This window comes from Oncorhynchus mykiss, chromosome 5 (assembly GCF_013265735.2).
Source record: "Oncorhynchus mykiss isolate Arlee chromosome 5, USDA_OmykA_1.1, whole genome shotgun sequence".
NCBI classification, from domain to species: Eukaryota; Metazoa; Chordata; class Actinopteri; order Salmoniformes; family Salmonidae; genus Oncorhynchus; species Oncorhynchus mykiss.
The window spans coordinates 93,091,583-93,104,914 of NC_048569.1; the positions used below are offsets into that span (position 1 = coordinate 93,091,583).

Sequence of the window (13,332 nt, forward strand, 5' to 3'; positions counted from 1 at the left end):
TGTACCTTGTCAGCTCAGGGATTTGATCCTGCAACCATTTTGGTTACTAGTCCAACGCTCTAACCATTACGCTACACTGCCACCCCCAGAGTAGTGTAAAGTAGCAGGTAAAAACTAGTATTATCTCAAACGTACTCCTGTTGATAACCCAGTGTGATATGATAGGATTTAATCTATTGTCCCCGAGGGGAAAGTAGAGAGTGTTGCTTCCACATAAATACATAGAGTCAATTGATACAACACACATAGATGAACTTCTTCGTCGTCAGATGACGACTCCAATAGGTCACCAATGTGTTCAATAACTCCAGCCTCGCTCTCTGTCAGGGCTGAGGCCAGGCAGACAAATCGTGTAGTAGAATATTAACCAGACCAGATGGTTGCCATGGCACAACTGCTGTAAATTCAATTTAAGGCAGTGCCATCATGACATCATCATCCAGCCAGTGGTGTGTGTATATATATATATACATATATACCCCTCCCCAATCTGAGGGACTTGAGACCGTTTGCTGGTTCTGGACAGGTAGGCTATAGTCCTAGATAGGAACCTACAGTACAGTACAGTTTAGGTGTGTACGAGTTTGTGTGGGAGCCCTTTGGACTTTTAGAGAATCCCTCTTGTCCCTGTGCTGTGTGACTGTTTTAGCAGCTGAAGTGATTGTGAACCATCGACCGACCGACCATGTGTTCGGGTAGTTTTGCCAAGTGTCTGGGTATCACCCTGATCCCCCTGGCCATCCTGTGTGTTCTCTGCAATATCCTGCTCTTCTTCCCTGGGGGGCTGGTCGCAGAAGACAATAACCACATCACCAATGAAGTGTTTTACTTTGGGGGTATCATGGGATCTGGTGTTATGGTAAGTCAACTGTTACTGGGGGAGTGGAAAATGCCAGGGCTTTTGGAATGGGGCTTTTAAATAACTTCTAATGCTGTAACTCTTTCATGTCAACATGTCTCATTTCAACGGTTGTATTTGAATGTCTCTATTCAACATGTGGTGAAACATAGAACGTTATAAATGTTGGATTGAGTCTATCAGAAAACAGGTGAACAGTTAGGTAGAGATACAGGTGTAGTTACTGGCCTGGGGGTTCTGTCTACATGACAGGGTGGCTTTAGTGAGATGGATGGCCCTTTTAAAGCGCTTTGTTTCCTTCTACACAATCTAGGCTCAGGATATTGATTGAGAGGACAGCATATTGATTGAGAGGACAGCATATTGATTGGGAGGTCAGCATATTTATTGAGAGGTCAGCATATTGATTGAAAGGACAGCATATTGATTGAGAGGTCAGCATATTGATTGAGAGGACAGTATATTGATTGAGAGGTCAGCATATTGATTGAGAGGTCAGCATATTTATTGAGAGGTCAGCATATTAATTGAAAGGTCAAGATATTAATTGAGAGGTCAGGATATTCATTGAGAGGTCAGGATATTCATTAAGAGGTTAGGATATTGACTGAGAGGTCAGGATATTGATTGAGAGGTCAGCATATTAATTGAGAGGTCAGGATATTCATTGAGAGGTCAGCATATTCAATGAGAGGTCAGGATATTCATTGAGAGGTCAGGATATTCATTGAGAGGTCAGGATATTGATTGAGAGGTCAGGATATTCATTGAGAGGTCAGGATATTCATTGAGAGGTCAGGATATTCATTGAGAGATCAGGATATTCATTGAGAGGTCACGATATTGATTGAGAGATCAGGATATTCATTGAGAGGTCAGGAGTGGGATTGGTGGAAATCATGTGTATTATGCTCTGTGTCCATGCATATTGTATATTGCATTCACGTCTTCACTACAAGTCCCCTGTATGAATCAGAAACCAAATGTATGAGAACGACAAGTGTTTTCCTTTAACTTAAGTGATAATATTGAGGACAAGATTTTCTACCAGTGAGTGTATTGTTTGATGTAGAATCTTTGTATGAGGTGCAATTGAAATGATCAAAATGAAAGCCTCTGTGGGGGTGGGGGGGGGGGGTCCTGTCCATTATGCTTGTGTGATTACAGCACTGTTAGAATTTTAGGAAAAGTTTAGGAAATTATCACAGTGTTCAACGTTGCCAGTTTGTTTCTGCTTCTAAAGCTGTTGTCCTTCATGTCCCTGATGACAGAAACACTCCGTACTAATCTGATTCCAGCCAATATGATTGTCTGGCTATAGGGAGTATTTAGAACTGTTTTCCTGGTATTATCCTAATGGCTGTGGGTAGTATGATGTCTTTCTGTCCAATAGTTGTGTATCCTAATAGTTGTGTAACCTAATGGTTGTGTATCCTAATAGTTGTGTATCCTAATGGCTGTGGGTATTATGATGTCTTTCTGTCCAATAGTTGTGTATCCTAATAGTTGTGTAACCTAATGGTTGTGTATCATAATAGTTGTGTAACCTAATGGTTGTGTATCTCTTTCTGAGCAGATGATCTTCCCAGCGCTGGTCTTCCTGGGCCTTAAAAACAATGACTGCTGTGGTTGCTGTGGCAATGAGAGTTGTGGAAAGAGATTTGCAGTGAGTACATGGGAACAAACATATCCATAGCAACTTTCCTATATACTGTAGGTGTTCTATTCAGTTAAGGGCCTGATTCAGACGCCTGTCCTACAGGCCTTTTCTATGCACTTCTCAGTAGATGGTACTCAGACTTATCTTATGCAGGTCCATAATGCTTTGCAGGCGTGGTTCCCCTGTGCACAGAATACATTTTATTCAACCGCTGAAAACCCTCCCACTTGTTGGCCAACAGATCTTCTCGTGGAAATGTTCATACAATAGTACATTTATCTATAGCCATCTCTTTAAATTTGGTTTACCTTTAACGACAGACTCACTAGAATACATGGCGAGAACGGTTCAGAATATTAAGGATGAATGACAAAATGCTATCTAAATACGTGCATATCATCTCCTGTTCAGCACCAATTGGTAGTTTTAAAAAATACTCTGATCTTGAATATTATTTAGGGTTAGAAAAGCATCAATAAAAAAAAACTGGTTTGGAGCGCCTCATTATATTGGTGAATCAAAAATACAGTGGTTTGAATAATCATGTTTAATCCCCAAAAAATACTGGATGTTGAGAAAAGTGTACAATAGGGATTGGACAGTAGTCTTATAAATCTACCCTAATAATCCTCACTAGTCATGGAACTGTGATGATAACGGTCCAGTCGTCGTGAACCGTGAACCGTGCGCCAGGCTCCAGGTTTAAACTGCTACAGTATGGTCTGTGTTCCATAATGATTCAAATAGGTTACATGTCCCACATTATTGCACTGCTGCTTGTAATACGTTAGCCAAATATGATCCACTAATGCTAGAGATCCTCAGGAACAACCACACTAACGTGACAGAGGAAAGAAAGGTAAACTAACAATTTAAAGGAACGATGCTACATTTAAGGAAACTAACACTAAAGAGACATTTATAAATGTATGTGGGTATAAATGACGGTGGCTACCGATAGTGGCTAATATTTAACAGGATACAAATAGTAAAATATACAGTGAAAGATCCGGGCATATAATTAAAACGTTGTAGAAATCATAAATCAACTCGGTAGGTTTGACGCGCTACACTGTAATTTGCGCAAAGGCTACAGAAGCGTATAGCTTGGGTCTCCACATTTCATCCCACGTTACAAGGCCAGCATTTCATAAACATACTGTGGAAAAGGTGCTATGTTGATATGTTTCTCTTTGCTGCCATATGACTGGTTTTCACATTTGTCTCCAGTGATTATAAGGTAAAATAGATCTAAAACAATTGTCATTTATATTTACAATCCCCTTATCAAATCGGTTTACTCATTTACCCAGCTCGTATCAAGTTGTAAATGACAGTGTATTTGGTGTTATTTCTTATCAGGAAAAAGAAAGTAGATGTTGTTCCACTCGAAATCTTATTCATCGTTTCATCGTTTCATAATGAGGGAATGAAGGGCACGGTCAGAATACGGTGTGGACACAGCACTGCCACACCTTCAGCAGGTGGTAGCAGGTGGTAGTTAGAGCGCTGGACGAGTAACTGTAAAGGTTTGCAAGATCCCCAAACTGACAAGGTAAAAGAGAGAGAAAGAGAGAAAAGAGCATAGAAAGGGAATTATGTTTCATTTACGCACGCTGAACTCAGGTCTGGGAATTTACCCTTAAAGCACAGGGCATCCAAAGCAGTGCGCCATACTTGTAGACCTAACCAGCCTCACACACACACACACACACACACAGTAGATCGAACACCTAGATTTTGATCGCCCCAAAGCAGGGAGTTCAACTGACATCCTAGATCAGTACTCACCTACTCTGAGACGCTTTACACGGGCCCTGAAGTCCACCCCACCATCAGTATGAACCCTGAAGACTAGTGCTAGTTCTTCCTACCACATGTTTTAGCTCAGTGGACTAACATGTTCTTCTTAAATCACTTTTCTTGGATAGACTGCGTTCAATACCCAGATTGATTGATTGATTAAATTGGACCTCTGTAACTATGATCAGTTTCTTCTCCTCAGATGTTCACCTCTATCATCTTTGCTGGGGTGGGGGTTCTGGGGGCCGGCTACTCCTTCATTGTGTCTGCTGTTGCCATTCACAACGGACCCAAATGTCTCTATACGAATGGCACAACAGATTTGTGGACCAATCCGTTTGTCAACGGGTGAGAACACGTTTTACCGCTCAAACACATTTGTTGGTAATACATCGTTCATGTTGTGACACAATGTATGTAAATCACTCATTCACCCGCATTCATCATGAATTACACATGACACAATTTATGTAAATCACTCATTCACTCGCTCATTCATCATGAATTACACATGACACAATGTATGTAAATCACTCATTCACCCGCATTCATCATGAATTACACATGACACAATGTATGTAAATCACTCATTCACCCGCATTCATCATGAATTACACATGACACAATGTATGTAAATCACTCATTCACCCGCATTCATCATGAATTACACATGACACAATGTATGTAAATCACTCATTCACCCGCATTCATCATGAATTACACATGACACAATGTATGTAAATCACTCATTCACCCGCATTCATCATGAATTACACATGACACAATGTATGTGCAGTGTGCTGAGTCTTCTTTAACTTTTTCTGAACTCTCTGTTGTCCACCAGTGACTACCTGAATAACCACACCCTGTGGGAGGGCTGTAGAAAGCCTGAAGGCATCGTGACCTGGCACCTGACTCTGTTCTCCATGCTGCTGGTCATGGGTCTGCTGCAGGTTGTGCTCTGTGCCATCCAGGTCGTCAACGGTCTCATCGGGGCCATCTGTGGAGACTGCTGCGGCTGCTGTGGTGGGGGTAAGAGGACCCTGTTGTATTGAAACAACCTCAAGTCTAGCCCATAAACCCAATTTGGTACACATTTTTTTTCCAGTTGACCACACCTGATTTAATTAAATGTATTAAATATGAGACTTGGAGCTGCTCAGCCCCAGACCTAGCTCCACCCCCAGCCCCAGACCTAGCTCCACCCCCAGCCCCAGACCTAGCTCCACCCCCAGTCCCAGACCTAGCTCCACCCCCAGTCCCAGACCTAGCCCCACCCCCAGTCCTAGCCCCACCCCCAGTCCCAGACCTAGCCCCACCCCCAGTCCCATCCCTCCAATAAGGGCTAGACCCTTTTCTTCCACCTGTGTCACTGACCTCTCAGCCATGTGTTATCTGACCATGAACTCCATGAACTTCAGTAAGCTAAGCAACAATTAGCTCATCCATGATTGACACACCAATACACTGTATAAATCTGTTTGTGTTTGAGTAAGACTTGATTTGAATCTTTTTGGAAAGTTAGTGTCCTGTGTTTGTTTTTCAGAGTAGTGATGATGCCGTCTGAGGATCCGTGAGCCCCTCAGAAGAAGACCGAAGACTTCTTATATCAACGACACTGACTGGCTTTCTATGAGGTCCATATGATTTTGTTAAATATTTGTAAAAAAAAAAAAATATTTAAAAGAAATATTTTTAAAAACCATTTCCAATCCTACCTAGCTTGATGGCCTTTTGCTTGGGTGGTCGGTCTTATGACAGCAGAGGACATTTAAGAGCCACATTAAGTATTTCTATATTTAACTTTTTAAAATGTGATTAAATCTAACTTCTTATTCAATACGTTAAAAACATGAAAGCACTTTCAACATTTCATAGTATAATTCCATATTACTTTGTACCTTAAAAAGACAACACTTGGCATCTATTAAATATTAGTCTCTGGGCTTATTTCAATTGCAAATAATTTTCAATAATCAAAAACACATGAAAACCCCCTTCATAGAGGTTTATGACAGAGTGTGTGTACACTGTGGGCCACACCTGTGTGAGTCTTATCAGAGAAGGCTTGTGGGTGTCATTTTATAACTTTATTCTTGCTAGTTCCTGTTTAATGGAGGGACATGACGAGATTCCCTCCTCTGTGTCAATGTTTACTGTAACGCCACAGGGTTACTAAGGAGTCTGTCGTGTCGGGTTATCAGCGACTTTATGGTGGGTTCCGCTATATTATACAAAACACACTGCAATGTAGCTTTCGCCAACCCTATTTACATAGATCGATGGTAGAACCTGAACATTTACATTCTTGTTAGAACATTCACCCAGGACTCTCTGGAAAACAGAGGCAATTGTTACCGAGTGGATTATCCTAGCTAAATAAATACAAATGGAATTAAACTTTTACTTTATATACATTTCTCTGGGTAGACCAAGTTAGCCTTGGTGGGAGGTAATTGGACTGCTCTCTAATGTATGGAGTGGAATTATGAAGGTGGGAGGAGGGGGGGGGGGGGGGGGGGGGGGAATGTTGTTTTGTATACTAGCTTATTTTACCTAGAGAGTAATAATGTTCGTAGGTCATTTTTTGGTTCCGTATACAGTTGTATACGTGTGATCTGTGGCTTGTTGTGATAGTGATCAAGAGTGATCTTCTGTAATAAATGGCATCAATAACAAATAAAAAACAACACAAAGATCCACGGTTCTGACGCCATTTTATTCTTTCTTTCTTTCTTTATTTTAAAACATGTTACTGTAATTTTCAGACTCCTTTGCCGAGATTACATCATGTAAAAATTAAGTCCACACTGCCGGGATAGGATACAGTATGCGGCCATTTTGTTAGTCTGATTTTCACCACCAATGAGCATGCCTTCAACATTCCAAGAACCCTGTAACTACTGACAACACACCCCCGTCCCCATCCTACCATGCAGCTGTAGCCTAGCCACTGCGCTATACTGCGCTATATATCGCTACATCCTGTCTATTCCATTCCATGTCATGCCACTCTATGTACCTTTAGTCAAAATATGTGCTCCACACCAAACCATTTCCTCAAACCCTTAACGGTATAACACCACCTCTGTGTTCTATGTTCTCATAGAATCTCTCTCTTTCATCTGGTCTTAAAATCCCCCAAAGTATAGATTTAAAAAGACAATCTGATACAAATGCTATCATCCATTTAACTTGTGTCCTTCATACTGGTGCAACCTTGAATTATGTCCCCAGTAATGGTGCACCGACAGCCCTGCCAAGTTTCCCCCCCTAGAGCCTGGAACAGCACATTATTCAAACGAAAACACAAAACAGGGAACCTCCCTGACACAGAGACACCAAGAGAGGCAGCTGTGTGATTGGATTTATAACCTTGTTTGATTCTAAAAAAAGACCTCATCACCTCTCACTGGAGCCCTTTTCATCAGCTGTGCATGAGTTAGCATGTTGCTAGCCCCGTCAGCTGGGCATGGGCACGAGTTAGCATGTTGCTAGCCCTGTCAGAGCTAGCCTTCTTTGGCCATGCCTGGGTAATAGAGGCCTCCAATCTCTGAAACCACATCGCCACACCCTTTCCCCCAATCCACACAACTCCAAGGACACAGGTGGTAGTGATGTGATAACTGTGTGCCCTCTACTTCAGCTCGTCACCTCTCACGCCCCTCTTCACCCCCAGTGTGTTTTGGCATGCATTGAACACCCCCCTCACCCTCCCTAAACTCAACAACCCCCCCCCCCCCCTAATTCACCTGCCCCTACCAAGGATCCATCACTTCCTCACCTTCTTAGTTCTAACGTTCTACATAGTAACCAGACTCAGTATAGTCACAATATAAGGTCGGGCTATAGACCACCTAACGCTAGGAATAGCAAATATGTCAATCAACATGCAAATACAAAAACTGAGACAAATGTAGAAAATAAAAAAAAGATCAGAGCAGATTGTGTTGTGGGGTTGGCATGTTAAAAACAAGATCCGAATGCTAACCCCATGCCAATCCAATCTGACAATTCACTAAAAATCCTCTAAAAACGTGTAGGCACAATAACCTCTGACCCTATGAAAAGACTATTGTTGCATAATTCCCCGTAGAACAGATATTAGAAGGGGGGGGGAGAAAAAAAAAAAAGTCATTTTTGCAAAACCCCCCCCCAAAAAACCGACCGAAGACCAAGGAGAGTTTGCGTATGAAGGATTATCAAGCGTCAACGCATATAGAAACAAAAACGTCTGGTGATCATCTAACTTCAACATTCACTTCATGATCAGATATATGTCAATCATTTTGCTGATTTGTAGTGCTTTGAAATCTCAATTTCATTAAAAAAAATTTTTTTTTTTAAATTGAACAAAAGAAATAGAATCATAGCTCTTGATAAATACAAAAAATGCTAACTATATTATAAGTCCTACAAATGGCACCAAATGCAAAGAACCCAGGTAGGCTATTTTACAGATCAGAAAAAAACCTAATACTATAGTATGATATATATTTTTTAAAGTGTACGTATTAGAATACAGAATTTGACATTGTTTCATAACTGAGGCATGACATTTTAGTGTTCAATTGGCTACATTGGAGTACAATTATTAAAATGACAAAAAACTAAAAACAGTTCTGTTTAAAAATCAAACTAAGTACAATTTTAAAGTTTTAAAGCTTTTGTAGTGACATTGTAGCGAACAATAGGAAACATTATTTGGTATACAACACACTTTGTTCCCATGGCTACTAATGCTGATGTAGAAGTGAATCTGTAGTTAAAAAAAAAAAGAATTTATGAACAGAAACAACAGTAACAGTGTGGATTTTGAATTCAAACCCAAACTGACAGTTAAAATACTGTTGGTGATTGATCATTTGTTAGAGAAGAAGGTTTACAGTGCTGTAGCCGACAGACGTGCACTACTAAGAACCTACAGATGGGACAGCCTTGTTGCCAGTAAAGAGCCATTTCATAACTACAGTAGCTTAAGCAATAGCGCCACCTATTGGTAAAAAAAAGCCTCCCTGCATACATTTAGTCATGACAAAGCAATACCATTGGACGCCAATACATTTTTTTTTTTCACCAAGTACTTGTTCCACATAGAGAGTGTCACCCCAAGAGAGACAGGAAAGCTGTAAAAAATAACATCTATTGTGATTCAAAAACCAGGGTGGGGAGAGTCTTACAGAACATACAAAACTACTAACTTTTGTTACATTACAGTATTCACTTTGACACGTGTCCTGATTTGATTAGATTTTTGTTCTCTCAAGGCTTTGGTTAATACTCTTTAGATATCTTGAACCTGAACTGAACTCAGATTTATAGGTGGTCGGGCAGACAGAGGGTATTATTACTGGACACGTGAAAAATCAATCAAGCTGATTTGAATAGGTCACCAAAGGCAGCACAGACAGAGTCTTTAGATACGTGGAGTCTTTCGTCCTGTTTGTTGGGCGTGTGTGTGTGTGTTTGTAGAAGATGTGTGCGTTTGTAGAAGATGTGTGTGTGTGTGTGTGTGTGTGTGTGTACGTGTGTGCGTGTGTGTACGTGTGTGTGTTTACAGCCAGGTGAGGAAGGGCTCGCTCTTGTTGAGGACTGACTCCACATCGTTGAGAATGGGGATGAGGTCCGCTCCCTCCAGGGTTCCCAGGTCCACGTTGGTCCCTGGCAGGGAGTCCAGGAAGTCTGGGAAGCTGCTGTGCTGAGACACGTTCATACTGCCCGCCTGGGCCATGCTCTCACCTGGAGGGAAGGGGGGAGAGAAGGGGGAGTCAGAGTCAGTGAGAGAGAGAGGGCTCGAGAGAGTAATGATAGCAGTTTAATGGTGACGGTAGTGGTGGTGGTAGAGTAATGGTAGTGGTAGTAGTAGTGGTAGTAGTAGTGGTAGTGGTAGTGGTAGTAGTAATGGTAGTGGTAGTAGTAATGGTAGTGGTAGTAGTAATGGTAGTGGTAGTGGTAGTAGTAATGGTAGTGGTAGTAGTAATGGTAGTGGTAGTAGTAATGGTAGAGTAATGGTAATAGTAGTGATGTAATGATGACGGTAGTGGTAGTAGTAATGGTAGTGGTAATGGTAGTGGTAGTAGTAATGGTAGAGTAATGGTAATAGTAGTGATGTAATGATGACGGTAGTGGTGGTGGTAGTAGTAATGGTAGTGGTAGTAGTAGTGGTAGTGGTAGTAGTAATGGTAGAGTAATGGTAATAGTAGTGATGTAATGATGACGGTAGTGGTGGTGGTAGTAGTAATGGTAGTGGTAGTAGTAGTGGTAGTGGTAGTAGTAATGGTAGTGGTAGTAGTAATGGTAGAGTAATGGTAATAGTAGTGATGTAATGATGACGGTAGTGGTGGTGGTAGTAGTAATGGTAGTGGTAGTAGTAGTGGTAGTAGTAGTGGTAGTGGTAGTGGTAGTAGTAATGGTAGTGGTAGTAGTAATGGTAGTGGTAGTAGTAATGGTAGAGTAATGGTAATAGTAGTGATGTAATGATGACGGTAGTGGTGGTGGTAGTAGTAATGGTAGTGGTAGTAGTAATGGTAGTGGTAGTAGTAATGGTAGTGGTAGTAGTAATGGTGGAGTAATGGTAATAGTAGTGATGTAATGATGACGGTAGTGGTAGTGGTAGAGGTAGTAGTAATGGTAGTGGTAGTAGTAATGGTAGTGGTAGTAGTAATGGTAGTGGTAGTAGTAGTGGTAGTGGTAGTAGTAGTGGTAGTGGTAGTAGTAATGGTAGTGGTAGTAGTAGTGGTAGTAGTAGTGGTGGTGGTAGTAGTAATGGTAGTAGTAATGGTAGAGTAATGGTAATAGTAGTGATGTAATGATGACGGTAGTGGTGGTGGTAGTAGTAATGGTAGTGGTAGTAGTAGTGGTGGTGGTAGTAGTAGTGGTAGTGGTAGTAGTAGTGGTGGTGGTAGTAGTAGTAGTAGTGGTAGTGGTAGTAGTAGTGGTAGTAGTAGTAGTAGTAGTAGTGGTAGTGGTAGTAGTAGTGGTAGTAGTAGTGGTAGTGGTAGTAGTAGTGGTAGTAGTAATGGTGGTAGTGGTAGTAGTAGTGGTAGTAGTAATGGTGGTAGTGGTAGTAGTAGTGGTAGTAGTAATGGTAGTGGTAGTAGTAATGGTAGTGGTAGTAGTAATGGTAGTGGTAGTAGTAATGGTAATGGTAGTGGTAGTGGTAGTAGTAATGGTAGTGGTAGTAGTAATGGTAGTGTTAGTAGTAGTGGTAGTAGTAGTGGTAGTGGTAGTAGTAATGGTAGTGGTAGTAGTAATGGTAGTGGTAGTAGTAGTGGTGGTGGTAGTAGTAATGGTAGTGGTAGTAGTAGTGGTAGTAGTAATGGTAGTGGTAGTAGTAATGGTAGTGGTAGTAGTAGTGGTAGTGGTAGTAGTAATGGTAGTGGTAGTAGTAGTGGTAGTAGTAATGGTAGTGGTAGTAGTAATGGTAGTGGTAGTAGTAGTGGTAGTGGTAGTAGTAATGGTAGTGGTAGTAGTAATGGTAGTGGTAGTAGTAGTGGTAGTAGTAATGGTAGTGGTAGTAGTAATGGTAGTGGTAGTAGTAGTGGTAGTGGTAGTAGTAATGGTAGTAGTAATGGTAGTGGTAGTAGTAATAGTAGTGATGTAATGACGGTAGTGGTAGTAGTAATGGTAGAGTAATGGTAATAGTAGTGATGTAATGATGACGATGACAGTTCCATTTTCCATGTTTAGCCTTTTATCGTCACTATTATTTGTTATATTTCTACTATTGACTCACCATTTTGTTTTAGTTTTATTTGTATTATTGTTCATTATTTTTATTACAATGTTTATTAAACACATTGTTGCTTTGGCAAAATTGACACAATGTTTTTCATGCCAATAAAGCAGCTTGAATTTGAGAGCGAGAAGGTGAGGGAGAGACGGCGGGAGAACGTGGACTACCTGTGTCCATCTCCTCCATGTTATTAAGGAAGTCCTCTGGGGTGGTGGGGATGCTGTAACAGCCCAGCCCCAGGCCACTGTCTGTGCTCTGCTCCCGGGAGTGCTGGAAGTGACCACTGTGGATCACAGAGGAAGGGGAAAAAAAACATATTAATCAACTGATCCCATCTAATAACCAGACTGAGAGAAGGAGAAAAGGGAGAGAGGCAGAGGGGAGAGGGGGTGTTGAGAAAGAAGGGAGAATGAGGGGAATAAAAGAGAGCGAGAGGGAGACGGATGAGAAGCACATCATTACAACGCGGTACATGTGTAACCGACGGGAAATGGCTAGCTTAGTTAGCGGTGGTGCACGCTAAATAGCGTTTCAATCGATGACGTTACTCGCTCTGAGGCCTTGAAGTAGTGTGTTTCCCCTTGCTCTGCAAGGGCCGTGGCTTTTGTGGCGCGAAGGGTAACGATGCTTCGTGCGTGACTGTTGTTGATGTGTGCAGAGGGTCCCTGGTTCGAGCCCGGGTCAGGCGGAGGGACAGAAGTATACTGCTACATATAGTCATAATATGACATCTGACATAACTTTATAATTTTGGAACTTCTGTGAGTGTAATGTTTACTGTAAATGTTTTATTGTTTATTTCACCTTTGTTAATGATCTATTTCACTTGCTTTGGAGTGGTTAACATATGTTTCCCATGCCAGTAAGGCCCTTTGATTTGAATTGAGTCAGGAGTGCACTTGCCTGTTGAGGAAGGGGTCAGATCCATTGGTGGGCATGTTTCCCTGGGTCATGGGCTGGGCAGGGTTGCCACCAGGGGTGGGCGCTGGTGCCATGCTCTCAGAGTCCACGGGGAGCTGTCTACACAGTGCCACCTCCTAGGGGGAAGCAATAGGCAGCAGGGGGGAGAGGAGAGAGAAGAGGGGAGGAGAAGACGGGGAGAGAGAAGAGGAAGGGGGAGCGAGAAGAGGAGGGGAGAGGAGAGGGAGAGGAGGAGAGAGAAGAGTAGAGGGGAGGGGAGGAGAGAAGAGAAGAGAAAAGAGGGGTGAGAGGAGAGATTCAAGATTACTGAAACTATGTTCATTATTGTCCAGGAACACATCGTGTACTACGCCA

General features: G+C 41.9%; 2 protein-coding genes across 3 annotated transcripts in view; one reads left to right on the forward strand and one right to left on the reverse strand.

Moving 5' to 3' along the window:
- Positions 1-446: 446 nt before the first annotated feature.
- Positions 447-7,020, forward strand: tm4sf4 (transmembrane 4 L six family member 4). The gene is made up of 5 exons (XM_036978836.1): positions 447-859; positions 2,436-2,525; positions 4,525-4,670; positions 5,167-5,354; positions 5,869-7,020. The coding sequence occupies exons 1-5, from the start codon at positions 686-688 to the stop codon at positions 5,871-5,873; spliced, it is 603 nt and encodes a 200-aa protein (XP_036834731.1). The 5' UTR covers positions 447-685; the 3' UTR covers positions 5,874-7,020.
- A 1,648-nt stretch (positions 7,021-8,668) lies between these two features.
- wwtr1 (WW domain containing transcription regulator 1) overlaps positions 8,669-13,332 on the reverse strand; it is a 64,263-nt gene continuing 59,599 nt past the window's right edge. Inside the window, exons 4-6 of one of the 2 annotated variants that reach the window (XM_021604748.2) lie at positions 12,961-13,091; positions 12,225-12,340; positions 8,669-10,061 (exon numbers count right to left, since the gene is read on the reverse strand). In XM_021604748.2, the coding sequence (XP_021460423.1) occupies positions 9,877-10,061; positions 12,225-12,340; positions 12,961-13,091 (432 nt within the window). In that variant the 3' untranslated portion in view covers positions 8,669-9,876. Of the gene's footprint in view, positions 10,062-12,224; positions 12,341-12,960; positions 13,095-13,332 lie in introns of both variants that reach the window. The other variant, XM_021604747.2, reaches the window with a different exon arrangement.

Coding starts and splice junctions, on each gene's coding strand:
- tm4sf4 (XM_036978836.1), top strand. CDS start 686: ATGTGTTCGGGTAGTTTTGCCAAGTGTCTGGGTATCACCCTGATCCCC. Junction 860..2,435: donor TCATGGGATCTGGTGTTATG/GTAAGTCAACTG, acceptor CTTTCTGAGCAG/ATGATCTTCCCAGCGCTGGT. Junction 4,671..5,166: donor ACCAATCCGTTTGTCAACGG/GTGAGAACACGT, acceptor GTTGTCCACCAG/TGACTACCTGAATAACCACA.